General features: G+C 33.1%; 4 protein-coding genes and 1 long non-coding RNA gene across 6 annotated transcripts in view; all 5 read right to left on the bottom strand.

Annotated features, from left to right (window-relative positions):
- The window catches only part of LOC110421330 (2-alkenal reductase (NADP(+)-dependent)-like), a 6,635-nt gene extending 5,024 nt beyond the window's left edge, over positions 1-1,611 (bottom strand). Inside the window, exons 1-3 of the mRNA XM_089784394.1 lie at positions 1,174-1,611; positions 447-628; positions 239-251 (exon numbers count right to left, since the gene is read on the bottom strand). Of these exons, the coding sequence (XP_089640520.1) occupies positions 239-251; positions 447-628; positions 1,174-1,416 (438 nt within the window). The 5' untranslated portion in view covers positions 1,417-1,611. The remainder of the gene's footprint in view (positions 1-238; positions 252-446; positions 629-1,173) is intronic.
- A 1,629-nt stretch (positions 1,612-3,240) lies between these two features.
- On the bottom strand, positions 3,241-8,671 carry LOC110422348 (2-alkenal reductase (NADP(+)-dependent)-like). 2 transcript variants are annotated; one of them, XM_021436217.1, is made up of 5 exons: positions 8,435-8,671; positions 5,263-5,440; positions 4,291-4,457; positions 3,870-3,952; positions 3,241-3,647 (listed from the first exon to the last, which is right to left on the bottom strand). In XM_021436217.1, the coding sequence occupies exons 1-5, from the start codon at positions 8,669-8,671 to the stop codon at positions 3,269-3,271; spliced, it is 1,044 nt and encodes a 347-aa protein (XP_021291892.1). In that variant the 3' UTR covers positions 3,241-3,268. The 2 variants fall into 2 exon arrangements, with proteins under 2 accessions (XP_021291892.1, XP_089640480.1); XM_089784354.1 differs by lacking the exon at positions 8,435-8,671 and adding an exon at positions 6,371-6,445.
- A 2,558-nt stretch (positions 8,672-11,229) lies between these two features.
- On the bottom strand, positions 11,230-15,445 carry LOC110422057 (uncharacterized). The gene is made up of 3 exons (XR_002445684.1): positions 14,592-15,445; positions 11,685-11,826; positions 11,230-11,592 (listed from the first exon to the last, which is right to left on the bottom strand). It is a non-coding gene; the product is annotated as an uncharacterized LOC110422057 (long non-coding RNA).
- Positions 15,446-19,015: 3,570 nt separating this feature from the next.
- Positions 19,016-21,309, bottom strand: LOC110422342 (2-alkenal reductase (NADP(+)-dependent)-like). The gene is made up of 4 exons (XM_089784393.1): positions 21,263-21,309; positions 20,502-20,703; positions 19,676-19,853; positions 19,016-19,083 (listed from the first exon to the last, which is right to left on the bottom strand). Exons 1-4 carry the CDS (start codon positions 21,307-21,309, stop codon positions 19,016-19,018), a joined length of 495 nt encoding a protein of 164 aa, XP_089640519.1.
- Positions 21,310-24,509: 3,200 nt separating this feature from the next.
- Positions 24,510-27,487, bottom strand: part of LOC110421329 (putative disease resistance protein RGA4) — a 3,682-nt gene continuing 704 nt past the window's right edge. Inside the window, 1 exon segment of the mRNA XM_021434903.1 lies at positions 24,510-27,487. This exon segment is cut by the window's right edge and continues 331 nt beyond it. Coding sequence (XP_021290578.1) covers positions 24,580-27,487 — 2,908 coding nt within the window. The 3' untranslated portion in view covers positions 24,510-24,579.

Raw genomic sequence — 27,487 nt, 5'->3', positions numbered from 1 at the left:
CAGCAACATTACAACCTAACATGATGACATGATAAGTTCTTTACAAGTTTATAATGTCATTCTCACTATTACAAATCTAAGCATAGACTAAGCTATTCTTAACATGTACATGTGTGAAAGAGCAATGTGAATTTCATAATGGATTATCAATTAGTTTTTTTTTTTCCCACTAATGAGCCCATAAAAGAAGGTTCTTTTGAGGTTATCAAACACATTTTGAGACTGATCCCATGGATACTTCAGCTATGATGCTGGAAATGTATAACAGCAAAATGAATAAAGCTGTTTTGGCTTGTAGCCAAATAAATTGATCGTTTAAACAAATTGAACTAGCATAGTTATTTAACTTGTGAAAATAATTGGCAAATATGTTATCACAAAAAGAGGGGAAAAAATCAGTTTCCAGCAGTAAATAGCATTGTCATCTAGAAAAATTTGAAATAAACTTACCAAGAAGTCCAGTATAGTAGGTAAGAGGCACATCTGTGAGTTGAATTTGGAACAAACGATCTGGTGCTGTTATGAGACTATACTCTTCCCAACCAGTCATCCCCCAAACAAAATCGCCATTTTTGAAATCTGGATGAGTAGAATCCAGAACCTTGGCCACTCCATAACCACTTAGAGGCTGTGCAATTTCACATTAAAAGGTCAATTAACTGAGAGTAGAATGCCAAATTTGAGTAGAACCAGAAACCCAATTTGTTTGGTTTGCTTCCCCGTCTAATAGAATCCAATTCTGAGTTCTGTTTCAATTGCAGCAATTGTACTCAACAAATAAATTTTCTCTTAGCCACTGTCCTAATTAACACTCCATTTGGATGTTGAACCATATGAGAGAGTTTCGTAATTCACTGTCGCTGTAACTATCATCTATGATTTGAACATAATTAGAACGAACCCAATACAATAATCCTGATTTCCCTCTCATGGTTCATAATATATGTTCATTTTCATGAGTCTCTAATCTATAATTTCACATATTAACTTTGTCTTCTATATAATCATCAAAGCTTCAAATTGACCAAGAATATATTACCAGAGAAGGAATCAAAATCTGCATGCAAAGATCACTACTAAAAAAAGGGAAAAGCAGAACAGAGTAATTCTTGAAAGTAGAGCAGTAAATGAAATAATAAAGGAAAGAAAAGGTGGTCTGATTCACATACTCACCGAGCCAGTCTCAAAAGAAGCCACATAAAAAGATGTTTCAAGCTTCTTCATGCAGTTCCTCATGTAAGGATCACAAGACAAGTAGAGATTCTTGACTAAAATTGCATCTTTAGTACCCTCTGGCACCTTCAGTTGAATGCTACCTTCTCTTACTTCCATGTCTGATTCTTTGGGGAGACCCTCAGTCACATAATTCTTCAATATCACCTGCTTGTTCCTTACCACTTGCTCACCACCGGCCATTCTTAGCTGACGGAAAGAGATGCAACTGAAACACAAAGAGGAGTAGAATTGAGAAACGAAAGCCCAAGTAAGCAGCCAAGACTGAAGAAATACAAAGAGAAGAAGAGGGAGAAGAAATGAGGAAAGGCAGCAGTGGCAGGGTGAGGTGTTGAGAAGGCAAAGGGGAAGATATTTGTGGCTTGGAACGTTGCTAAGGATGGGACAGAAGAGAGGGACGTCAGAGTTTGTTTTCATTGTATGTTTTGCGACCACACTCCATACCGTGTTCCCACGGGATTAATACTTCTAATTTGATTTTTTTAATACATCATTTTTAATTTTGCTACTTTTTAATCATTTTTACTGACATATGTAAGACATTTTTAATGAAAATAATAATAATAATAATAATAATAAGATAAAAAATCTTTTGAACAATTATGATTGTTTAAAAGTTATGTCTATTCAAATAATTATATTTATTCAAATAGTTATATCTATATTAAGAAATTTTTAATAATAATAATTGAACGTTTCAAAAAAAAAAAATAATAATGAAAAGATAAAAAGAATTTTTTTTAAACAATTATGATTGTTTAAAAATTATGTTTTTTTAAATAATTATATTTGTTTAAACAGTTATGTTAATACAAAGAGATGCATTTTTCTTTATAAATAATATTCTTTGATTTTCTGAATATAAACGAATTAAAATAATTTACAATCACCCTCTTCATCTTCTCAAAGTTTTTTTTAGAGTTTAATAATCTTGTCATACATGAGTACTCAATAGATTAACTTGGTCAGTGTAAAATACAGTTAATTACTAGATTTAATTATATTTATCAATTATAACTTTTTGCATAATAGTGAGAGAATATTATGATAAAGGACATTGAAATGGATTGCAAGGTGGTGGTTGATTGGATTAAAGGACACTTGTCGGGTGTTTTGAGACATATTGTAGAAGATTGCCTTAATCTAATGGTGAGCATTGATTGTGATGCTATTCTCCATTGTCCAAGAAAGGGTAATGAAGTGGCGCATTTGTTGGCTAAAAGGGCAAAAGACATAAGGAAGCGGTGGCTTGGTTTGATTTATCTCACATGCTTTATGATATTCAACTTGTTATTATTAGAGAGGCTAGAAGTTCATTTGAAGGTGGTTAGGTTGAGGATGGATATTGTAATCCCAATGATTATATGGTTCAAAGAGTACTTTTTTTTTTTTTGATTCATGGTTTTTATCCCTTCATGAAGACGTTTTTAATGAGGCTCTTTAATCATGTAAAGGGAAGATTTCTTAAGTTATAGTGAGTATTAGTGATTGTCTTTTTATATATTTATATGTTAGATGTAATTTAATTTGATGAGGTAATGAAATCATATTTCACTCAAAAAAAAAATCTTTAAGTAATATAAATACACGTCTTGAAAATTTAATATTTTTTATTTTCCAATCTCGTGTTTTAATAATATATAAATAACTGAATAAAAAATAAACTTTAAATGATTAAAAAAATTGAATCCAAGCTCTTTACAGCATTGTAAAAATGGATTATGATTGCAAAAATTTAGGCCATTGATATATATTCATTTGAAAATTAATTAATTTATTAATTCTGATGAATGTACTCTTAAAGATATAAACTAATCCTTTAATTTCATATGTAGACATGATTTTCTATCTAAGAATTCACGGTTTGCATTTAGGATGTTGGCGAAAAACCGAAATAAACATGATCACTCTCCATTGATGAATCTTAAAGCAGCATATGTTTGTAAGTTATGGCGGTTTCCAACAAATTAGCAACATCCATCCAATAAGGAAGCATGAGAGCTGAAACCCTTTGCAATTGGATTCGATCACAATTTCACAAGCAATTAACAGCAACCACTTGTTTTCCAATATTTCGGCCACTGAAGAGCCCAACTAGCGCTGCTGGAGCATTCTCGAGGCCGTCGGCTATGTCTTCCACGTACACTACTTTCTCTTCCCTAATCTTTGGCAATATCATTTCCAGATACTTCGGATAGAGGTGGTAGTACTCGAAGACCAGGTATCCTTGCATTCGGGCTTGTTTCATCACGATCGACGTCAAATTGTGCACGCCTTCAGGCTGCTCAAGGTTGTACTGAGAGATCATCCCGCACACAGCAATGCGAGCACGGACTCTCAGGTTGAGTAGAACTGCATCCAGCATCTTTCCTCCCACGTTATCGAAGTAAATGTCGATGCCTTCAGGAAAGAGCCTGCCACGATGATTAAAGGGTTGGCATTAGATTTCACATCAGATATTGGTAAGAGCTTTAAGTTGATTCGCCAACTGTTAACTATGGGGGCAATTACAAAGTTTTAGGATTAGCTGTTCACTCGGATGCCCCTCAAAATTTCAGGGTCAGTATCAGATACAACTTGGCTATGGTTTCACAATTGGCCATCAGATTTCAATTGCAAGTAATATTGCTACTGACCTTTTCAATGTTGCAGTAAAGTCTGGCTCTTCTTTATAGTTGAAAGCCTCATCAAATCCAAATTTGTTCTTCAACAGATCAACCTTAAATCGAAGCAGTTACAACAAAATTCAGACGTAAGAAGCAAACTGATTAAAAGGGAAGAAAATGGTTCAAAAATGTTGTTCCCTAATATTTCTAGCAATCACCTGAACGAAACAACAATGTTCTCATCATCGTGTGGGCAACATATGGAGAAGATATTACATCCAAAAAAACTATGACATGTATATAAATAAATACTAAAAAAATCCAAAAAAAAAAAAAGAATGAAAACATTGCATTAAGACAAGGAGAGCATATAGACAACAGAAACTGTTTAAGTACTAAGGAAAAAAAAAAATAGCAAACTACGGAATGAACAATCATAAGGCCTGGCTACCTTCTCATTGCTTCCAGCACTACCAACGACATAGCACCCTTGCAGCTTAGCGAACTGCCCCACGAGCTGACCAACTGCACCACATGCTGCTGAAACAAAGACATATTCTCCTTTCTGAGGAGAACAAAGCTCATAGAAACCAATATATGCAGTCATACCAGGCATACCTGTCAAGCAAGTTTTACATATATCAAAACTTGAGAGGATAGGAAAAATGAACAGCAGAAAGGTGCTAATTAATACGTATAATTATTCTTCAAACAGTGTCAACAGATCGGTTCCTTGAACATAAACAAACTAGAAGCGAACAAAGGATGGTTCATGCAGTGCTTCATCACAAGCCAGGTGCGTTCAATAAGACAAGCTTTGGTAGCCAACGAATGATCTCTTATAAATTATAACCATAAGAGACTATTTTAGCTCCTAATAGTGGGAGATTGGTAGTTTAGCTTTAGCTTTTGACCTTTGGGTCCTGGACCATTATCAGTCAATATTTATCCTTCAAATAAAATTGATTAAGTTTTATGCATCCATTCAACAATCAAGTTCTCAGATAAGCTAGTTGAATTGAGTTTCAAGGATGTAAGACTTGATTTGTCTCCTATTCCTTTCTTCTATATGACCGAGTATTAGCTAAGTATTTGCGTTCTAAACTTTCTTATGCTATCCAAATAAAGTGTCAATTCATTTCTTGCGTCGCATAGGCATATTGAGTCTAGTGGACTTGGAGTGAGCAACAAAAATCCAATGATTGTGACAATTAGGACTTAGGAGGCCTTAATAGTGATAAAATTTGGCATGTCATATTGCAGAGTTTGTATTAGACTACTCTCCTAGCACAATACTCATAGGATGTCATCTGTATCTTTGAAAAGGAACAAAAAAAGAGAAGAAAAAACTAGCTTTACTACTTCCCTTCCATTAACATTTCTAGGAATCTGTAGTTCATATATTGGAAAAGAGACAACTTACCAAGAATTCCAGCATAGAAGGAAAGAGGCACATCTGTGTGTCGAATTTTGAACATGTGATTTGTCTCCGTAATCAGACTATACTCTTCCCAACCAGTTAATCCCCAGACCAAATCATCCTTTTTGAAGTCTGGATGTGCAGAATCTAAAACTTTAGCCACGCCATATCCAGTTATAGGCTGCATCATGTATCAATTTTTTTAAAAAAATAAGTCAGTTACTCAAGGAAATGAGTAGTGAACATATGACACCACCAACCCATCGGTCCAATACTTCATTAAAATTCCCCCTCCTTACAATTACTTAACATGATATACCAATATGAAAAATCAATTTTCTCAGTATAATTTTCTATGCCTTTTCCATATTTTATAGGGTGACCTCTTACCACTATATCCACAAGTAATTGCCGCATATTTAATATGCTATTCTCATAACATTATTGATAACAAATTACTTTGCAGATATCATCTCTGACTTTAAAATGCCCATCAAACCTTGGGTAAACAATCAACAATTCTTTTGTTAAGAAAATTTGAACAGATATAAAAAATGAAAGATATAAAAGACAAACACATTAAGAAGACAAACAAAAGTACTTGTGTTCTTGTTAAGAACCGAAGGTCCAAAACAAAAAGAAAACTAAGAGAATTAGGCAGTGAGCCACTGATCACCAACCCCCGGTTTGAAAGTTTCAAAATAGGCTCTTTTACGATTCTTCTTTAAGTATCAAAGAAATAAGTTACTCTAGTTAAACTTGACTTTCAAATACTTTGAGTTCACTCCAATTACAGATCGAATATATAGCCTGCAGACTTAGTAGAATAAGCTCAATATTAATGGAGTTTTCAACCCCTTATTCATAATGTTCTTTTCTAGTACTAGTTATTTAGTTTTTTGTTTTTTCAAATTCAATAAACTTTGAATTTCAAAGAAGAAAATAAAATAGCTATCTTCTATGCACATAATCTCACCCTTCCACAAAGAAATGCATGCAAGCAAACTATAGTAGTTTGTTGCGTATAAAAAAAACAATTCAAGAAGTCAATACAGTCTAGATCATAGGGAAAATTACTAAACAGCCAAAGGACCACGCATGAATCACTGACCAAACCCGGTGCATAAGACTCAACGTAATGTCCTTGAATCTTCATCATTCTCGTTGTCATGTAGGGATCACATGACAGATAGAGATTCTTCACAACAATTCCTTTACAGCTCTCTGATACCTTGAGTTTTAAGGTACCAATGACCAATTGCATGTCTGTTTCTTTTGGAAAACCACACACATAATTTTTGAGTATCACCCTAATGTTGCTTGCTTCTTCAATCCCTTGGCTCGCCATTACTTTTTCTTTCTCAGAGAGACCAGGGCAAATGAATAGAGGGAGAGTTGTTTTGAATGTGTACGGTATAGGTGAGATGTGTGGGAAATGTGAAAAGTTTTCTATTTTTGTTAGCTTATTTATTTAATATCTACTAGTCTTATCTCCTATGCACACCCACTATATATGCGTGGGTGAAATAAATAAACTTTTTTGCTCAAAGGGTGAAATAAATAAATAAATTGATTTATTATTTGGATAATTGTTAAAAAGAAAGTAAAAAATTAGTTAACTATTGTAAGTATAAAAAAGGGAAAAATAAGAATAACTGCTGAATGTACAGTTTTTTAAAATAGAGAAAAAAAAACACAAAATTGAGATTGAAAAGATATGAGACCCTAATGAATTTATGTACAAATCAAGTTGTAAAATAAAAACAATATAAACAGGGGTATGTTTATCTTTGATTTTCCCATTTTCCCTCTTTTATATTTATGATAATTTAAATTTTTTTTAACAATCATTCAAATAATAACTTTTTTTATTTATTTCACACACATAGTGGATGTACATAGGACTAGAATATAAATATCTTTCTTTTCTATCTCTTTATATAAAAGTGCCAACTTCAAGTGTTAGAAGTGATAAATATGAATATCCCTGAGGATAATAGGCAACAGGAGTTTATAGAGAGATTTCTTTCTCTTTGATATTAAAAGCCATGGAATATCAATTTTATAATTTTTTTAAAAAATTTTAATATAGCATACACTAAAATCATAGTTTTTTTTCCCCTTAATCTTCATGAATGTTATTAGAGGATGTTAAATAGAGAGACAATGAATTTAGGATGTAGGATGTAACAAAGTATTAAAATGACAACATAATGGAATTTTAGTTATTATATATAGAAAACTTTGTATTTTCCGTGTGGCATTTATTTGATCTATTAATTTGATTCTAAAATAATTCAAGTTCTGTAATGATTAATGAAAACTAAAATATGAGAATGAAAATTAATAAATTGATAGAGCTTGTTAGATAACTTACTCATAAAATTTTTAATACTATTTTTTTATTTAAAAAGGCATATTAACTGAAAATTTTGACAATATTGTCACTGTCCAACAGCTATCAATTAGATTTTATGTACATATAGATGTAATTTAGGTTACCTTTTTATATATTATTGATTTACACAATGAATTCTATTTATAGGGAACTCTATGAACTTTATCTAATGAATTTTACGTAAACCTTTCCCATTCTAGATTCTTCAAAAAAAAAAAATTCTAATTGAAAAGAAAAAATGCTGTTTACTTGACTCTATTGTAGAGGAGGAAATCGTTAATAAGTAGAATAGAAAGCAAACCGTATATAGAAAACGAGAAGATGTTCTTTGGGGTAGCAAACTAGCAACGGCCATCACGGATGATGAAAAGGTCAAGAGTAATTTATGGCCTTCAGTTTGTTCTCTACCTATTGAAATAATCTCGGATGTGGAAAGTTGTTGTTTTTGTTGAGAATTCGAAGGGTAATTATGCTCAAATAATTAAAAGGAATTAGAGAAAAAACTACCACATAATAGTTAACTTCTAAAACCATACCATAACTTGCAAAACCATTACTTTTATTCTGTTGTATTTCCAGCAGTTAAAACCTGATAAGAGGAGCTCTAAATAACGAATAAAACAGCAAAAAAAAAAAAAAAACAAAATGTAATCAAGAAACAATATTCCTAGTGTGGGTGTGTTCATCTAATTAATCATGATATGATAAAAGGGAAGAGGAAATTCGATCAGAAAGAAGAAAAAAAAAAAGGGAAAAGAGAGAGAAGCATGAACTAACTGAACCAGGCGTGTAAGGGTCAGAATAATGTCTTTCGAGCTTCATCATTTTGAAAATCATGTAGGGATCACAGGAGAGAAAAAGATTCTTGACAACAACTGCGTTGGAGCCCGCTGATGCTTTTAGTTTGATGGTCCCTGCAGTCAGGTGCATATCTGTTTCTTGTGGAGAACCGGATACATAGTGTTTCAATATCACCTTCATGTTGCTTGCTTCATCAATGGCTCCCGTCGCCATCTTAATTTGCTTTCTTTCTTCCTAATTTCTCTCTAATACTATGGAGAGAATTACAAATTGAACTATTGAAGAGAGGTAGAGAAAGGAGAGGGTGTCTGGTATTTATAGGCAGAGAGAGATATATGTTGAAGCTAATGGTATATAATGTGAAAGGTTTTAGGATGCATGTACATTCTATACATGGTGCATTCTTTTTTAATTTTTAGATTTAGAGGAATAGATTAAAATTCAATTTTTTTAAGTAGAGATATATGTATTTTTTATTGAATCAAATACTTGGATGTCATTACATATTAGCCAGTTAAAGATAAAAATAAGAAAAGTCAACTTTTTTCAGGGACAGCTTAATAATCTTAAAAGCTTAAAGCTAAATAACCAAATGAGATTTTTTATATTGATATTGAAAAAAATTATTAAATTTTTTAATTAAATTTATAATTCAATAAATTAACTATCACATTAAATAGAGATAATATGATAATATAATAAAAACTCTAAATTAAAGTAAACAAGTTTGCAAAGATTAAAATAATAATACCTAATTGTTGAATGAGTATTACAAACAATAAATGAGGCTTACAGCTTTAAGAAAATAATAATATAACAGATTTCGTGTATATTTTTTGAAGGAAAATTGAAGGTAAAAAAAGATAGAGCAAATGAGGAAAGAAGAATTCAAAAATAAATATTATAAATTGAATAAAAAATGATAATTGGTTTTATATATGAAAAAAAATAACTGTTAGAGATCATTATATGCATATTACCATCAATTGATTGTAAATAGAGAAAATAGTTGAGAAAAAAAAGTTATTAAAAATTATTAAATATATATTATCATTATTTGATTGGAAATAAGAAAAATAGTGGAAAATTAATAGTATTGTAGGAACTAGGAAGTGATAAAAAATTTAGATTTATTAAACACATAATTAAGAAAGTGAAAGAATATATTATTTTATTAATTATCTCAACTTTCACATGAAAAATGAGTTAAATAGTTGAAAATAAATAAGTATGTGAAGGGGAGAGAAAATAAATATCTATTAGGCTTGAGAGATTGGTAAATATTTTAATAGTTATCTTAATTTTTGCATATTTTTAATATAATTAATTATATTATTATTGTAAAATTAAAAAACTTACTAAAAATTTAGGGCCTTAAGCCACTGCTTTAGTGCTGCCTTATTCATTGCATGTGCATATAATATCACCATTTTCTCTGTTTTTTTTGTAGTTTTTTTAAACGAGGAAAATTTTTGGATTTGTTTTTTGTATCTAGCTGTATGCTATGTCGACAAAGGGCAAATCCAAATACGCATAAGATCTTTGAAACATCCAAAATGTTTAATGTCTGGATTATTGTGGCGAAGAGCATAATGGGGCAGCTGCCAATGTCCATCAGAAATAAGGAAGTGGTCTTTTGGGTTCATTTTGTTGGGAAATATCATATAAACGAGTATACATGTGCAATGAAAATTTAAAAACCTTTTCCTTAGGCAGAAATTTTTTTTTTGGATAAGACAGGAAGTGTTTAAATTAATAATAGGGGTTACCTTTAAATCATAACCCTCCATGTATAGGAAGACAAGTTTAACCCATATCCAGCGCCCTGTACAAAATCACCCTTATACAAAAACAACCTTTGAACTGCCCTACACAAAATGGAACCCACCTTGTAGAAATCCAAGCCTGAGTCCTGATTGATTAGTCTGGCACTTAGGGACCGCAAATGCAAGGTTGCAACCTGCAAGTGAGCACACTATCAACCTCAACTTTCCATATTTCGTGCCAGTATCCAGGGAAAATGAATGCAATTCTTATGAATTAGCAAAGCACAAGTGGAAAAATGGAAGGGTGATCAGATGGTTACCCCATTTAGATGCATTTAACTCGTAAAATTTGTTAGAATTTGTGACAAAGGTGAGATATTCATACTGACCCATGAAGGTTAGAGGATTATGTTCATTGAGCATATTTTGTTTGATCATCTAAAAGGAAATTGACTTTGAGGACTGTTATTATTGTGTTCATTTACAAGGAGTTTCAAGATTTTCAAATTGGTTTTGGATTATTAAAGTGGTGAATTGTCTAAAAAATAAAAAATAAAAAATATAAATAGAGATGTAGTGTTTTTATTAGTGATAATCAGACCTTAACTATTTCAATTTTTAATTTTCTTAAAACCCAATCTTGTTCTATATATCTCACATATAATTGTTTATTATTATTGTCTAATGCTTCACCCTTATGATATTGATTTTTCCGATATAAAAGATGAAAATGTGAAAAAACATTACCAATTCAAACCTTTACACACAAGCATTTACCTCCTTCCATAACATTTAAATTAATCATGTCATAACTTTGATTTTTGAAAATATATGTTAATTTAATTTTTTTCATCAATATCATCTTTGGATTCTTTATTAAATTTTAATGAATTATTATTTTATTTGTATTTAACGACTGTTGCATTAACTTTTTTCTTCTAAAACATAATGACAATCTTAATTTTAAAAAATGCTTGCCATGCACTTGTCAATTTAACAAGAGAATGATAACGAGATATTAAGAAGTCATAATCCATAATTATTTAATCAATAAAACAGTCATAATGGAATCCAGGGCGGGTATAAATATATATATAAATAAAAAAAGAAAAACTTGTCAAATTTGAATAATGTTCCTCCCATCAGGATTCTGAGCATGGATTCCTACAAAATGACGAATGAGGGCATTCGCTGCAAATATCAGCTCCTTCTCTCGCTTCATCTGTTCAGCTGCAACTTGGAGAGCACTTGTACCCCTCTTCTTCCTTGCAATTTGATCTTGTATCTCTCTCTACTTATATACCATATCTTTATCATTTGCCTATGTCACCATATGGCTTCATTTGGGGTTAAGATTTTGTCCAACACCTGACAAATAAGTGTGCAGTGAAAGATTATGGTTTTTGAATAAATTTAAACCTCAGATTGAGAAATTTTTTTTTCAGCAAATCTTGTATTACCTGAATCCACCAGCATCTCTGTTCATGCTATTCTGATCTGATTCTGTTCTTTTAGATGAATGGATGCTCCTCCTGCTTTCAGAACCAGTACCACTGACCTTCCTAACTTGATGAACTATGGAGCTTAAGATGTCCAACTCAGCTGATACAAAGGCATGTCAATTTTAATGAGAAACTGCAAAAGCTCGTGATATTATAACAATCAACAGATGCTGGAGAAGGCAAGCCTCAGAAGGAGACTTTTCACATACTTTAGCAGCCAAGAGTTTCTGCAGTTTAATAGGTAATAAAGAAGTGTCCCTATAGGAACATGAAGAACTCCCCATGACCAAGGGACTTGAACTCCTTAACATAAAATTGCTTAGCCAGCCAAGACTCACATTTAAACAGCTTTCTTGCCAAAATTAACTTTTGGTTTTGAAGTGCTTTACCACCATAAATTTCATGATTAGGCTCAAAATAAGCAATAATTTTCCTAATAACATCTTCTGCTATCACACCTAGCAACTAATATATTTCTAAAGAGAAGAGACAGAGGATGAGGAGTCATAAAATTGACAATCCATTTTTGTATAAACACTGGTGGTTGTAGAAAAGACAACACATTTGGATGCTGTTTGAGGCTTCCATCATTGTCATTGCATTATCACTTACACACAAATCTAAGCCTGGGTATGTCAAATCAAAGTTATGCAGAGGGAGAAACCTTGCCATTTTTGGAAATTGTTCAGTTGATCAGGTTATTTCATTCTCAGCAATTTGGGTATTTAATCTCTTTCTCTCTTCAAATTAACCACATCAAAAAATGGCACCAAGCGTTATCAACCACTCAACCCACAATCAGCCATGCAACCCTAACAAAGCAAATGCTGGTGACCGTAAAATCGCAAGCCACAGTTCTAACAGAAGCAAAATTGACAATCAAACTTTAAAAGGAAAAAAATCCAAAATGCTACTATCTGAACAAAGAAAGTAATGTAATAATAAAATCTAATAAACATCAAACTAAAACAGAATAAGATCCAAGCCAAAAAACAAACAAACAAACAAGAACTATCAAAAAGACCTGATAATTTCAGATACAATCCAATCAATAATGAGGCCCATTTCTAGAGAAACAGGAACTTATTAAAATAAAGCCACAAAAAATAATTTAACCAACTATAACAATTAAAGAATCACCAAGGAAGTCATCCACCCCACCACCCAGACACCACAAAAAAAAAAAAAAGACTTCAAACAAAGGACAAAATCCATAGAAAGTGAAAAGAAAAAATCCATGTAACAAATTATCAAATTATAGGACATCATACAGAAAGTGAAAAGAAACTAACCACGTAATATATAAACAAATTACAGGATATCACACACAAAGTGCAAAGATAACAAACATTCAAGTATGTTACATATAAATCTTTACATTTTAAAGCCAAAAGAGGAAATTTTGAAAGTGTAATAGATTCCTAGTCTATGCTGACAAAAGGCCAACTCCATTACTGTTAAGGACTAACAGTTATAAATATTTTATACTATACTAAAGAAAGTTTTACCAGGTCATAATTATCAATAATGCACCTTTGAACCAATAACCAAGACATTAGAGGTTGTAATTTATTAGCGGATTCACCAACTTGTGAAAAAAATCATGATACATCACCGTAAAGCCCATACCAAAATCAAAACAAGTCATGCTTTATGAACACAGTTTTATGCAGCTCTCAAGGCAATGGTTTCTATCAATGCATGAGACTTTTCCTACTAAATGATAGTAGAAACATATGCAATACATACATCGGGCTTTGAATATGCACGCCAAGCTTTTCCTTGCTTGAGAGCAACAAAATCCAGAAATTCATCAATAATAATATCTTGATTTTTATGATGTCCATATATTCATGAAGGTAAGAATTATGTCCTCATTTGTTATTTCAAACACTTCCGTATTATCCGAGCTAAGTAGAACGTAACACAAGATAAGCATGTGGCCTAGCAAAGGGCCAAGCTCCGGCATTGTAGATGTCTTAACACCCAAATTCTCACATATTGTCAACTCCCACTCATAGAACATAGTAATTTGCCATACTCCCACAAAACATTGAATAAACGCATTTACCTAAACAATAGACAGAAAAGAAAGCAAGAAATTGAAAAAAAAAAAAAAGGATTGAGGGAAATAATCATTATGTTTCAAATAATAATTTGGTCTCCAATTGCGGGAGGGTAGAAAATTTTTATTTGTCTGCTACATATTAAAAGCTCTTCTCATGTAGCTAGACAGATGTGCCCTGCCTGTTCCCTTCTCCCCCAAAAGGAAAACTAGCAAACATTTTGTCATCAAAGTTTATAATTCCATAAAATTCCAACTTTTTACTGCAATATATATCTTCAACCCTCAAAAGTCAAATAAATAAATAAAATAATAAATCCTACTCTTCCCTTATGGCTCAGTTTAGTTGTCACTTTTGCTACTTGCCTATCTCTAATTGCTACTTGCTTACTATTAAGATAAAAGCAAATTCTAAATTAATTAAAAATTAAAAATTAACTAAAATAGTAAAATGTAATTACCATCTCTAACATAACTATTCTTATATAAAGTAAAATGAAACATTTGATTCTCCAATTAATTGCAACATTTTAGCTTTGGAATTTTCAATAAAATTATTTGCTTTGTGATTTAAATCGTAATTCCTGTTCTCTCGTTGGTAGAGGAGGAAACAAAATGCAAGTAGCAAAGTAAAAAACCACAATCTTCTTAGAAAACCTTTATCTGCAGCAACAAACAAAAGGCAAGTTGGCATATAGTTGCCGCCTACTCTACCTCAAAGATTTCAATATCCATATTAACCACTAAATCGCAACAAAACGTGCATATATACAAACATATAATTTCTGGTGTGTAATTACCCTTCCTTCAATGGTTATAAGCTTTTGAGGAGATGGAATCCCCTGCATATCCAATCCCAACGAGCTCCATAAATCAGCCTGCAGCGCCACCAGAGCTGCCTACGAAACTTTACACGCTGTAACACTCTTTCTGGACGCAATACGCTCGCCCCACGCCTGCTTCACGGCCTGTCGGTTCGTTCTCGAACCTCCTTCAGGACTTGGCCAGAGGCGGTGGTGTCTCTCTGGTTGCTAGTTGCCCGGTTCTATTGAGTACCTGTTGTATGTTAGGGTTTGGAGGAAAGAAATTATCGGGGTTTTGCAAGAAGAAATATTTGGGTTTTTGTTGGAGAGAGAAATTTGGTTGGATTAGAGATTGGAATGATGGCTGAGATGGAGGACGGGCACCCGGGAGCAGAAGGGAAAGAAGGAAGTGGGAATTAAGCTAGGATTTAAGAGTGCTGTCGTCAGATATTTTATTGTGACGCTTTGCAGCTGAAATTAAACTCTTGTAACTTTGAGAATCGCTTGTCCAAACAGGGTCGTCGCCGGAGGGCTACGAAAGTGAGATCGGCAGGCAAGGAAGAGAAAGGGTGTTTGGCGTATGCGACAGCCGCTAAGTGCTCTGCAAGTTGCAGCTGAACAGATTGAGCGAGAGAGCGAGTTGATGTTTGCAGCGAATGCCCTCATTCATCAATTGGCCCAGGATCCTCTGATTGAGATTGAAAACAATCCTTTTGAAGGAATCGATGCTCAGAATCTTGATGGAAGGATCATTATTCAAATTTGGTAAGTTTCTCTCTTTCCTTTTTTTCTCTTATACCTGCCTTTGATACTATTATGATTACTTTTGATAGGGTCGGAAGTTAAGCCCAGGTCATGTGGTCTTAATCAATCTATAAAACACGCGTTCCTCTTGTATGTTTTCTGATTACATATTTAAGACTTATCTCGAAAGCATGTTTGATAGATATTAAAAAATATATATTTATATATTTGTTTAATATTTAAAACTTATCTCCAAGATTGGTAGGTGTTGAAAAATCATGTTTATATATTTAAAATCTTTTTATTGTTAGGTTCGTGATATTTTATTTTTTTAAATTATGTAAGTCATTGATTCTATTATGATTACTTTTGTTATGTTTGAAACTTAACCCAAACTCATGTAGCCTTAACTCGAAGACACGTCTAGTAGGTGTTGATAAATCTATGTTTATATAAATTAATATATAAGACTCATATTAAATTCATGATATTCTATCTTATTTAATTGTGGTTTTAACTCGAATATATGCTTAATAGATGTTGAAAAATCTATGTTTAATATTCAAGACTCATCTCGAATTTATTACATTTTACTTCACCTAATTATGCAACGACCTGCTATATTATTTCACCTAATTATGTAACATTCGAGAAGGATCCTACATTAGTGAGTAGAGGAGAGCTTTGCTGATGCCATTTTTATTCATATTTGTAGAGCTCAACCTCATACGATTTTAAATTTTGAAAATAGAGATTAAATAAGTTTAAAATTTACTGTTTATATTTTCAACTCAAAAGACATGCTTGATAAGTAATGAAAGATCCATATAAATATACCCAAAACTTACTTTATCTTTTACTGATGTAGAATCCGTGATAACTTTAATGATTATATATTTGTGGATTATTGCTTTTTAATATATCGTTAATTTTTTCACATTTTTCAGCTAAATTGATAATACATAAAAATTTCCAAAAATAAGTTTATCATTATATTTCATAAAAAAAATTGATGCAACAATTACTAATTAGTTATAGAATAATAATTGAATAAAATTCAAAAGACAATCTAAAAGCTATATAGATGAAAAGATAAAATCAACATATACCTTAACCCTAAAATTATAACATAATTAATTTCGATATAAGTTAAATTCATCTGGTAGTATGATCCAAATGTATGGAGCTAGATACCTGTTTGAAAGATTAAATTGGCAATATATTCCCACTTTCCATTTTTCAGGTTTAAAAGACCAAAATTTTAAGAGCCATTTGGCCAATAAGTATTAATAATGATATAATCAATTATAAAATATATAAAATTAGATTTGCCTTTAGGAATATTTGAAGTTGACACAACCAAGGTCTGCTTATTACTCATAAACACTACATCTTCATCCATACTCAGGGGCGGAGCATAGCATGGTAGTCTCCCAAAATTTTTAAAACTTTTATTTATTATATATATTTTTAATACTCTTTAAATTATTTTTTATTTAATAATTAATACAAACAATTTTTTATTTATTCTATACTTTTTCTTTTGTCTTATTATTATTTGTTTATTTTTTTATTTGTATTTTATTTGCTCATATGTTCATAATTTCTATAAACTTTTTTTTTAATTTCTATGAACCATCAACCATATTTTCTTTTTTCTTTTTTGTTATGTAAGTTTTATCTTCTACTTACCATGTTTTTTTTCTCTGTTACGTGAATTTTATTTTCTATGATTTTAGTTTTTGAACACGATTAGTTGTTGCTTAAAATTTTATTAATGTATCATTTTTTTAATCTTATTTGATAGATTAATTCACATTGTTTTGATTCTTTCGATTTTTTTGTAGATAATTTAATTGTTTACATTAAAAGGTATTACTTGTATTTTCATTATGGAGTCAATAATTGAATTGATGGATTGGAATTCAAAAAATATCATCGGGCACAACTTTTCTTAAATGATTATTATAAGTCTTTTTTTTCTTATTTCTTTTGATTTACATGTTATATAAAATTTTTGTCTATTATAAAGCTTTTGATTTTAGGTTAAGTTCAACATGTTAGCTTTAAAAATTTTTAACCTTTATTCCTCATTGTCTTTGACTCCAAAATAAAAATTGACTAGCTCTGCCTCTATTTATATTTTTTACCTCTTTTTCCCCTAACAAATCACCATTTTGATTATCCAAAATAAATTTGAAAACCTTGAAACTCTTAGTAAAATGAGCACAACAATTTTAGTCCTTAACACCAACTATCCTTTTTTATTTTTTAAAGAGAAAGATTCATTAATCAACCAAGAAAGAAATCCTTTCTTGGGAATCAACACAAAACAGGGAAAGACCACAAATGATAAAAAAGAAAACAAAAAATAAAAATAAAAAGAAAGAAAAGAAAGACCCTAAAACAAAGAAAGCAAAAAAACAAAACTCAATGAAAGAACTCAGAAATCAGCCAGAAAGATTTGTTGAACCAAGTAAAAAGTATAAGGTCTGCAAATTTATCAAAGCACTTTATAGGCTCAAGTAAGCTCCTAGAGCATGCTATGAGATGATGGATGGTAGCCTGCAAAGTCAAGGTTCTTTTAGAAGTGACAGTGAACATACTTTGCATGTTAAAAACTCAGGTAATCAAGTTCAATTAATAGTTTCACTTTATGTTGACGATTTGCTTATTATTGGACCGGATGGTAGTTTTGGGAATGATTTCAAATTGAAAATGCCAAAAGAATTTGACATGAGTGATTTTGGCAAGATGTCACGTTTCCTTAGTTTGTAGATTGAACAAAAAGTTGATTGCATATTGATACATCAGAAGAAGTATGCTTTTGATTTGTCGAAAAAATTTAGAGGGGAGAATTTCAAGATAATAGCAACACCTCTGGCCTATGGTAAGAAGCTGAGTAGGGATGATGGAGGCGTTGAGACAGATGAAACTTCTTATAAGAGGTTGATAAGAAGTCTGTTGTATCATTTTCCTACAAAGCCTAGCATTATGTATGCCACTAGCTTACTCTCTAGATTTATGCACAATCTTTCTGAAATTCACTTAGTTGTTGCTAAAAGAGTCCTCAAGTATGTTAAAGGGACACTGAGCTATGGACTGAAGTTTAACAAAGTAGAAAAAAAAAAGAACTTCAAGGCTATTGTGATAGTGATTGGAGTGGAAGCGCACGTGGAAGACATTAAGAGTGCTAATGGGTGTTGTTTTTATTTTAGAAGTGCTATTTTTGCTTAGTGCTCCAAGAAGTAGGATTTTGTTGCACAATCTTTTGTTGAAGCAGTATATGTTGTTGCTTTAGCTGCAAATTAGGCAATTTGGTTGAGAAAATTTCTTCGAGATCTGAAGTTTAACTATGATGAACCTATTGCACTTTGGATTGACAACAAGTCTGTCATTTCTATGACGAAAAATCCAGTAGATCATGGAGGATCAAGCATATCAGAATCAAATATCATGCCATTAAGGAGGTAATTAAAACTGATGAGATATTTGTTATTCATTGTGGTACAGGCGAGCAAATAGTTGACATTTTCACCGAAGGGCTTGATAAAGACAAGTTTGAAAATCTGAGAGCTAAACTCAAAGTTTGCAATTCAAGCTTCTAGGAGGTGTGTTGAAGATAAAGCTTGCTGCAACCATGGCGTGTAACATCTTTAAACCTTGACATTTACATCTTAAAGCTTTGGGTGTAACATCTGATACCTTGACATGTACATCTTGGAGCCACATGGTGTGTAACCATCTGCAACATTTCGGCATGTGTAGCTTCAGAAGTTGTAACGTGTAGCGCATTATGATCATGGTGTGTATAACTACTGTTTATTTTTTTTATTTTTGTCATTTTTTGTTTAATTTTAGCATCTGTTAGTGCATTTGGATTGAAAAATTTCAAATATAAAAAAACCTTTGGTTTGTTATTGCTTTGGAGAGTGTGAGTGCTAGATCAGCATATGACACCGTTTGTTTTTTCCTTCTTTGTAAAAGTCTTGATATAAAGGACTCCTTTTAGCTATTATTTTATATAATAGAAATAGTCTTCTTCCCCAAAAATACTTTTAGCTATGTTTCCTTGAACTCCATTGTTATAGTCCATATTCATAAGATAAATATATTTATAAAAATCTAACAGTCCTGGACTCTTAAAATGGTTGGATTCTCTCTGCAATATCCAGATGGCATGTGAAATTTTAATTGACGTACGCAGCTGATATGGCTAAGCACACATGCATGAAGACAACTGGGCAAAACATCAGTCTGCAGTACTATTTTGCACTCAAAATGAAAAAGAGATTAAATAAAAAAAATAAAAATCATTTGACTGGAAAATAACTTACCAAGAATCCCAGCATAGTAGGAAAGAGGGACATCCGTATGCCTGATTTTGAAGAGTCTTCCAGGTCTTGCTATGAAACTGTATTCTTCCCATCTTCTGGTTCGCCAAACAAAGTCACCTTCCTTGAAGCCGTGGTGCGTTGAATCCAAAACTCGAGCCACTGCAAACCCAGTAATCGGCTACAAGTTTTCATCAAGGAAGGGACAACAATCACGATATAAGCAACCATACTAAATGGCCATCTCCCTTCTTTTTTGGGATAAGTAAAAGTCTTCTCACTCCACTTCATTACTAAACATGAATGCCATATATTCTTATGAAGCCTGGTGGTAAGTTCAAGAAGCATATGCAGGGTATCATCTTATTATACTCCTAAACCCGAGCAGAAATGTTTAAATTGTCAAAATGACTTTGAGAAATCATAATGCTCCCACTAAAACTTATTCATTACAAGCATCCCAATTATGATAATCATAATCAATGTCCAAAATTTTAAATCATTAATAAGAAAAGACGAATTTCATGAAATTTATCAGGAATTGAAAATATTCTATATTCTTCCTAAAGAAGGATGTAATACTCTTCTATCAATTTAATCAAACTTTGTCCTGTGAACAATTGAAGTGTGGAATACATAACACTTTTTAAATTCATATTATTCTGTCAAAGGGAATCAAAAACTGAAAATTTCAGTTGAGGAACAACCCCTGAAAGAATTATACATATAATCAACAAAATTTGAGTCATAGGCTTCGGCTTCAGCTTATCGTTGCAATTTCCGCATGTGAGGAAGCAAATAAGAGAGCCGAGAGAGAGGGAGAGCATACAGAGCCAGGAGTGAAGGGGGTAAACTCGGGATCTTGATCATTTCTCATGCGAAGTCTCATGTAAGGATCACAAGACAAGCAAAGGTTCTTGACCAGCACAACTCCTTTGTGGTTTTCTGGTATCTTCAAAATCATGGTACTAAAGCTTATGTACATGTCTGATTCTTTTGGAAAACCAGTCACGTAGTGCCTCAGTATCACCCTTTAGTTCTCACCACTTCTGGAACATTGTCCTTTGCCATTTCTAATACAACACTAATATAAAAAGGAAAAGGTTTGTGTGTATGGTTTTACCCTAACACCACTTTATTTTTTTTTTTGTAGTTATTTTTTGAGAAATGAATTTTATTAATCATATAATCGATATGTTATTGTTAGTTTCAAGTTGAAACTGTTAAATATTCTCATTGACATGAAAATTCACTTGACAGAATTTATTGATAAATATGTGAAAACTTTGGTGAATTTCATGTCAAAACTTTACTTTTGACACGATTCAACAAACTAATTATTTTTAACTAATTAACAAAGTAAAGTGAACGTAATAAACAGAAGAATTTGTCTAAATAATAATGATAGATGTTTATATCCGTTAATATTATTCAAAGAGTAAGGTTTAAAATATATAAAAAATAATAAATATAGTAAATATAATAAAGTATTGAGCATTTGAACTTTTTGATTTTGAAAAGCTAAATTATTATTAACTTCAGCACCGTGATGCCATTTTAGGTCTCTTGCTTAAAATGCTAAAGACTCACATGACATGAGTGGCACCGATCTGGGCAAAGTCAAAAGGACCAGCCATTGAATTAGACAATGGCGCACGCTCACCAAAAGGTCCTAAGGGCTATCCTCGCAGGTTGACGAAATAATACGTATATATTTCTTATATAAAAGAATTAAATTTGAATATTTTAATAAAAAATTCAATTAACGAAAAACTTCAAACCAATTAGTAGCATTTAATTCGAATTGATTTTAAGAATATTATGAATTTTGTGAAATAAAACGAATTTTAAAAAACTTGAAACAACAATAAAGGAAAATTAAAAATAGTAAATATAATTTTAATTTTTTTTAAAATTATTTCAAAAAATTAAAATAAATTTTTATTCTTCTGTTACATTTAATTAAATATTTATATTTTTATTTTAACTTAAATAAATTCTTATAATTAAAAATTAATTAACTATTTTAATTAAAATATTATTTACCAATATATGTGACGAGATGTTAACATAAAATTAACGTAAAGGGTAATGCTATATGATCATGTCATCATCCTATGTCATTATGCATTATGACATATTATCATATCATTTCAGTATCATATGATATAAGATGACAAATAATATTTTGATTAATAACAATTAGTTAATCATTAGAGTTTATTTGATTTAAAATAAAAATATAAAATTTGATTACATATAACAAAAAAATAAAAATTATTTAAATTTAAAAAAAACCTTAAATACTATATCTAGAAAATGAAAAATTAAACCCTATCCAATTGGATTTACATACTTGCCTGGTCTAAGTTGAAGTCACTTGATTTACAGAAGAAAATTTTCCTAGAAAGGTGTGGGAAGTGTAACAAATGCTGTAGACTTAGGCACTCAGCCATTCCAGCCAAAGACTAATGTTATCACCTGTTATTGCAGAAGTGAAATTCGGTGGAATTTTGGACAGTCGTAGCTAGAAGCCAAAAGTAACCACAGCCACCATTTTATGATTTTATGGGGTTTTATAACTTTTCACATGCAAAGTCCAACATACCTATAAACGCACAGAAACTGGGCATACTGGTGTTTTTCAGTGGGGGACCGACCATGTTGTTTTTTATTTCTTTTGATCTCCCATGTTTCTTGGGTTGTGTTTCCTTTTCAACAGGGGATGAGGAGGAGGTGAAGGAGGAATGGTTGCATGAGGCTTTGCCTCTTGGTGGTGGGGTGTCCCCGTTTTGCTACGGTTCTCATTTGATGCGGGTCTCTTCTTCATGCTTTGGTTGTCTGACGAGGTCAGGAGGGCTCTCCTTGCTGTCAGATTTTTAATTTGTTTCTTTGGTTGAGCTGTGATTATGGTTCGGCTTTGGTTGGAGCTGGTTTGCTGAATGTGCAGGCAGCGTCGTCTTTGCTCTGTGGATTCCAGAAGGATAGGGAGGGGGCTATTTATGTCTGCTTCTCCTGCAGTACCTGGTCTGTTGTCTTTTGTGTCTGCTGATGGTTAAAGCTGTGTTGATCTTCTGTGGCTGACCTTTGGCTTGCCTTGATGCGATATGTCCTCACCGAATTTGCATGTTTTTGTTGTGTGTTTCCTATGATGACTCTATTGTCGTGAACGCAAGTTGTTGTTTCCTTGTGGGATGTCTGCTTCATGCCCTTGCTGTTCTGGGGTGATGCTTGGGATGTTTTCTTCTTCTGCGATTGTTGGCGTGCACAAGGCTTTGCACGTCTTAGGCTTCCGCAATTGTTCTATCGGGTTGCTCTTTTTTTTTATTGAGCTTGAAGGATCGAAGGATTGAAGAACTGGATAAGTGGCTTCACTGAACAGAATGATCAGGTTGGATAAGAAAGCCACAGGAAGAAGACCTAGACGCATCGTTTCAATAACAACGACGTAAGAAGAAAAGGAGGCTTGCACGCAGCGTTTCAATAAAAGATGAAAGCTTCAGAACTACACCGTTTCATGTACATTTTGTCTTTCAAAATTTAGTTAGCGTAATGATTAGTTAGTTAAGTATTAATAGCTTGTTCTTCTTTCAGCTTAAGGTTGAGCTACTGTATATAAACTTTGTAAAGATTTTTCCCTATTTTGAGTAATGTGAGATATCCCATTCTCTCGTCATCCTGCGCCGCTCTCCCTTCCTTTCTGACATTTTTCTCTTTATTCCTTTCTTTTTTTGTACCTTCTAGGATTGTTGATCCTTGGCTTTTTTCCATGAGGATCTCCAGGAGGTAGTGTGATCTTTTTTCATTACGGAGCTGTTGATCCTAGGGTTATGCTGTTTCGCTGGGATGAGCATTGTTATAGGTTTCAGCCTGAACTTCCTGTTTAGGGGCTGTCTTAATTTTCTTTTGGGTGCTGCCAATTCCTCTGGAGCAGCTTTGATCTCTTGAAATTGTTTGTTTCTGACTTTTCCAAAGTTGGCTTTTTGCCAAAAGGAGTCTTTTACCCTTTAAGTATAAGACAATAAATCCCAACTCCCAAAAGTGAAAGTGTCAGCTTTGCTGCAGCACCAAGCAGCGTTTCAATTGCCTTGACTTCCATACCATGGAAAGTAAGAAATGTTTGGAATTTTTGAGAAAGAAAAGACGGGAATTGTTCTGCAACTATTTTGATTAATAATTTATTTAAGCAATGTGTGTGAGTAGCGGGGCTTTATTCAGTTTTTGATAACATCCAAGTATTATGTTTATTAATAAGGTTTATTATAATATAACAGGTTATAACATATTGGTTTATAAAGTTGGTTTTTGTTTCTGGTTCCAGAGGATCACTTCTTCTCGACTACTAAGGATGTTAGGCTCTTTGTTTACATTTTTTGTTTTCATTGTGGCAATGCTGTTATTGCTGGTTGCCGGTTTTTGTTTTCTGTATTGTGTTCTTTTCTTGCATAGGTTAGTTCCTAGGTTCTTACGGTGAAGATTCATGAAGCCAGCTAAAATGACAATCAGTTGACTTGTTTCTCCATCTCCGGATGTTGGCCAGCCTGTAATGCACGTTAAGAGACTTCCTTGTCATTCCTGATCCTGTTGTTTCTGTGTTCTTGTAGATGTTCCTTTGTAAGTGCTTGTTAGAAGTTTACATGCAAGTTTCCAACAAGCATACGTACATTAATTTAGAAGATAGTTTTTGGCAACAGTTGATAAGTAGAAACACATCATTTAAAGGGAAACTTTTGACCAATAACATACACTGCACTGATACTAAGGGACAGACACGTAAAGAAGGCCACTCATTCAAAATTAACTGATTGGTGGTAAAAAGAGGTGAACTAATAGCAGCATAAAATGAAGGTTTCTCAAAAGCATTTACCATCAAGTTCTAGCACTTATTCTGAGCTGCAGACTCAATATTAAATGCATTGCCAGTCAATCTGAATGTATGGAATGTGAGCAATCTTGTGCCATTCGGGGCCGCTGTCCTTGGTGCATCTTTCTGCCAATACTGGACTTCCGTGAATTTCTAAGCTCTGTAATTTGGAGAGACATTCCATGGCTTCCATAGAAGGTAGATGCATCAGATTGTTGCAGTGACCAATTCGAAGTTTTTGAAGGGACGATAAGTTTCCCAACCACTCTGGCAAAGCTTCCATTCCATCGAAGAAAACTATTACAAATGATTTAAGGGCAGCAAGGTGTTGAAGTTGAGGTGGTAGGGACTTCAGTTTTTTCCATCCAAACAAGTACAGGTGTTCAAGTGACGCATGGAGAAGGTGGATTGAATTTAGACCTGGAAATTCCTCAAGCTCTTCTGAGAAAAAACCAATTCTCAGTTCCTTCAAACTGGTGAGATAACCTAAGATCTCCTCTGGAATGGTGCTCAGTTTTGGACAAAAAGAGATTTCTAAGTAGACAAGAGATTGCAGTTCTCTTATATCTTTGGGGACAGAGACCAGACTATGGCACCTCGACATTCTTAGTTTTTCCAGAACTCTGGAAGCAGAGAGTCCATCCTTTAAATTATTTAATCCGTCGCAGCAGCAAATATTAAATGCCTGAAGAGATGCAAGTCTTCTCTGTATTGGAACACTCTTCAACTTAGGACAGTTAAAGACAAATAACTCCTCCAGTTGAGGAAACAAGACCACGTCTTCTCTTCCTTCCGTCCCCAGGTCCACACCTTGTACCCATTCCTCAAGACTGCTCATATTCTCTAAGCTGAATCTTCTCAAAGATGGGAATAGTGTGATTCCCTCAACCCGGCCTGAGACATGGCTTGCTATGTCACTGCTATATATGCATTTCACCCTCTCCATTCCATCTATTTCAAGAAATCTCAGATTCCGTAATTGCCCAAGACTAGAAATGTTTATGCATTCCTTGCATTTTAGTAATCTCAAAGAAACCAAATTAACAAGGGGAAATGTGTAACCAAAATCATGGACACTCATCACCATCCATGAAGGCAGGTTGCCTCCTCGATAATTCACAATCATTAAGCTTTTCAAATTTGAGCAAGGCTTTAGGCCATCCAATACTTCCTCGTCATTGCCGTAGCTTTCTCTTCTGTTGCTCCATAACAATTCCATCTCATATAGTTCGGTCTTCTCTTGCAACTTTGCTCTAATGGCTTCAGCTTTGTCTTCTACACGCTCAAGGTTGTATATTTTTAATTCTCCACTAAGTTGGCTCAAGCATCCAAGTTCGTCTATTCTGTGTCCTCTTTCTGTACCCACATAAAAGACTGGCAATGTTCGAAGACTAGTTAAGCACCCAATCTTAACTGGCATAATCTTTTCCTTATCAAAATAAATATGCCTCAAGCTAACTAGTTTTGTAATTCCGTTGGGAAGCCTCTCAAGACAGCAGTCCATAATGATTAAGGTCTGCAAATTGTAGAGTCGGGTGAAAGAATTTGGTAGTCTTCTGATATGAGTTCTAGAGATGTCAAGGTATCTTAAATGCTTCAATTTGCCAATCGAAGCTGGCAACTTCTCAACCTTAGCATTCTGAAAATTCAGGACACGCAAGCTTCTGGGTTGCTTTGACATATTTTTGATGACATCAACCTTTGAAATCAAAGAATGCAACTTTGTAGCAATGCCTTCTGGAATAGCTGGCACCTCTTTTCCAGTAGAAATGACAGTCAGGTGTCAAATATGAGAAGCATTATTCATGGAACCAGTCTTCTCTAAAACCAAGGTTTCTGCTTTTGATACAAACAGAGCAAGATCATGAACTAGGTCATGCATCTTGCAAGTTTTAATGTTTCCATACAGATCCCTTTCCACATCTTGAAAAAAGGAATTAAATAACAAGTCATTAAAATACTTGTTACCAATAGTTTCCATCTCCATCTGACTACATTCAGAGGATTGAAGAAACCCTTCAGCCATCCAAAGCTGAATTAAATTTTCCCTTTTAATGTCAAAATCTTTGGGGAAAATTGAGCAATACGCAAAACACTGTTTCAAGGATGATGAAGGTAAGCGATCAAAACTTAATTTTAGTATACTTAAAATCCCATTATCCATCTCAAGTGAATCCCAAACATGACTGTTTTTAATTGACTGCCACTGATCATTGTCCCTTTTATTGCTCATTGTACCTCCTATAACCCTTGCAACCAATGGCACACCTCCACATTTTTTAGCAATATCCTTCCCAATAACCTCCAATTCTGGGGGTATGGAAGAGTTTTCAAATGCTCTGCCTTTGATTATAGACCAACACTCTTCATCTACAAGTTTGTGCGGATGATGCATATATTCAGGAAGTGTTCCCATCTTCAACGCTACATTCTCCTTACGAGTTGTCACAATAATTCTACTCTCTTTATTTTTTGTTATCCCCAACAAGCAACTTCTCAGGTCTTCCCACTTCTCGGTGTCCTCATTCCATACATCATCAAGTATAAGAAGATAATTATCCCCTCCCAGTTTTTCAAGTATTATTCTAAGTATAGTATCTTTATTTTTAACTGCACACGAGTTTTGGGTAAGAGATTCCAACATCTCTAGTAAAATCCTTTCACCATTAAAATCATCGGACACACACACCCAAATTATTCTACTGAAATATTTATGTATTTGCTCATGTTTGCACACTAATTTTGCTAATGTTGTTTTTCCTAGACCTGGCATCCCAACTATTGATAAAACTGGGAGGGCTTGTAGACAAGCTGAGTTGGTCAACAATTCAACTGCTTTTAAAACATCATCTTCCCTGCCAATAACTTGAGATGAATCTCCAAGAAAGGAGTGGGTCACTTGGTTTGCTCTAGGTAGAGCAACCCTATCAGTAACTCTTCTCTGGAGTCCA

Source organism: Theobroma umbraticum, unplaced genomic scaffold, assembly GCF_002168275.2.
Source record: "Theobroma umbraticum cultivar Fairchild unplaced genomic scaffold, ASM216827v3 scaffold_130.0, whole genome shotgun sequence".
Taxonomy (NCBI): Eukaryota; Viridiplantae; Streptophyta; class Magnoliopsida; order Malvales; family Malvaceae; genus Theobroma; species Theobroma umbraticum.
Note: the sequence above shows the minus strand (reverse complement) of the source record. Positions and strands in the feature narration are given on the sequence as shown.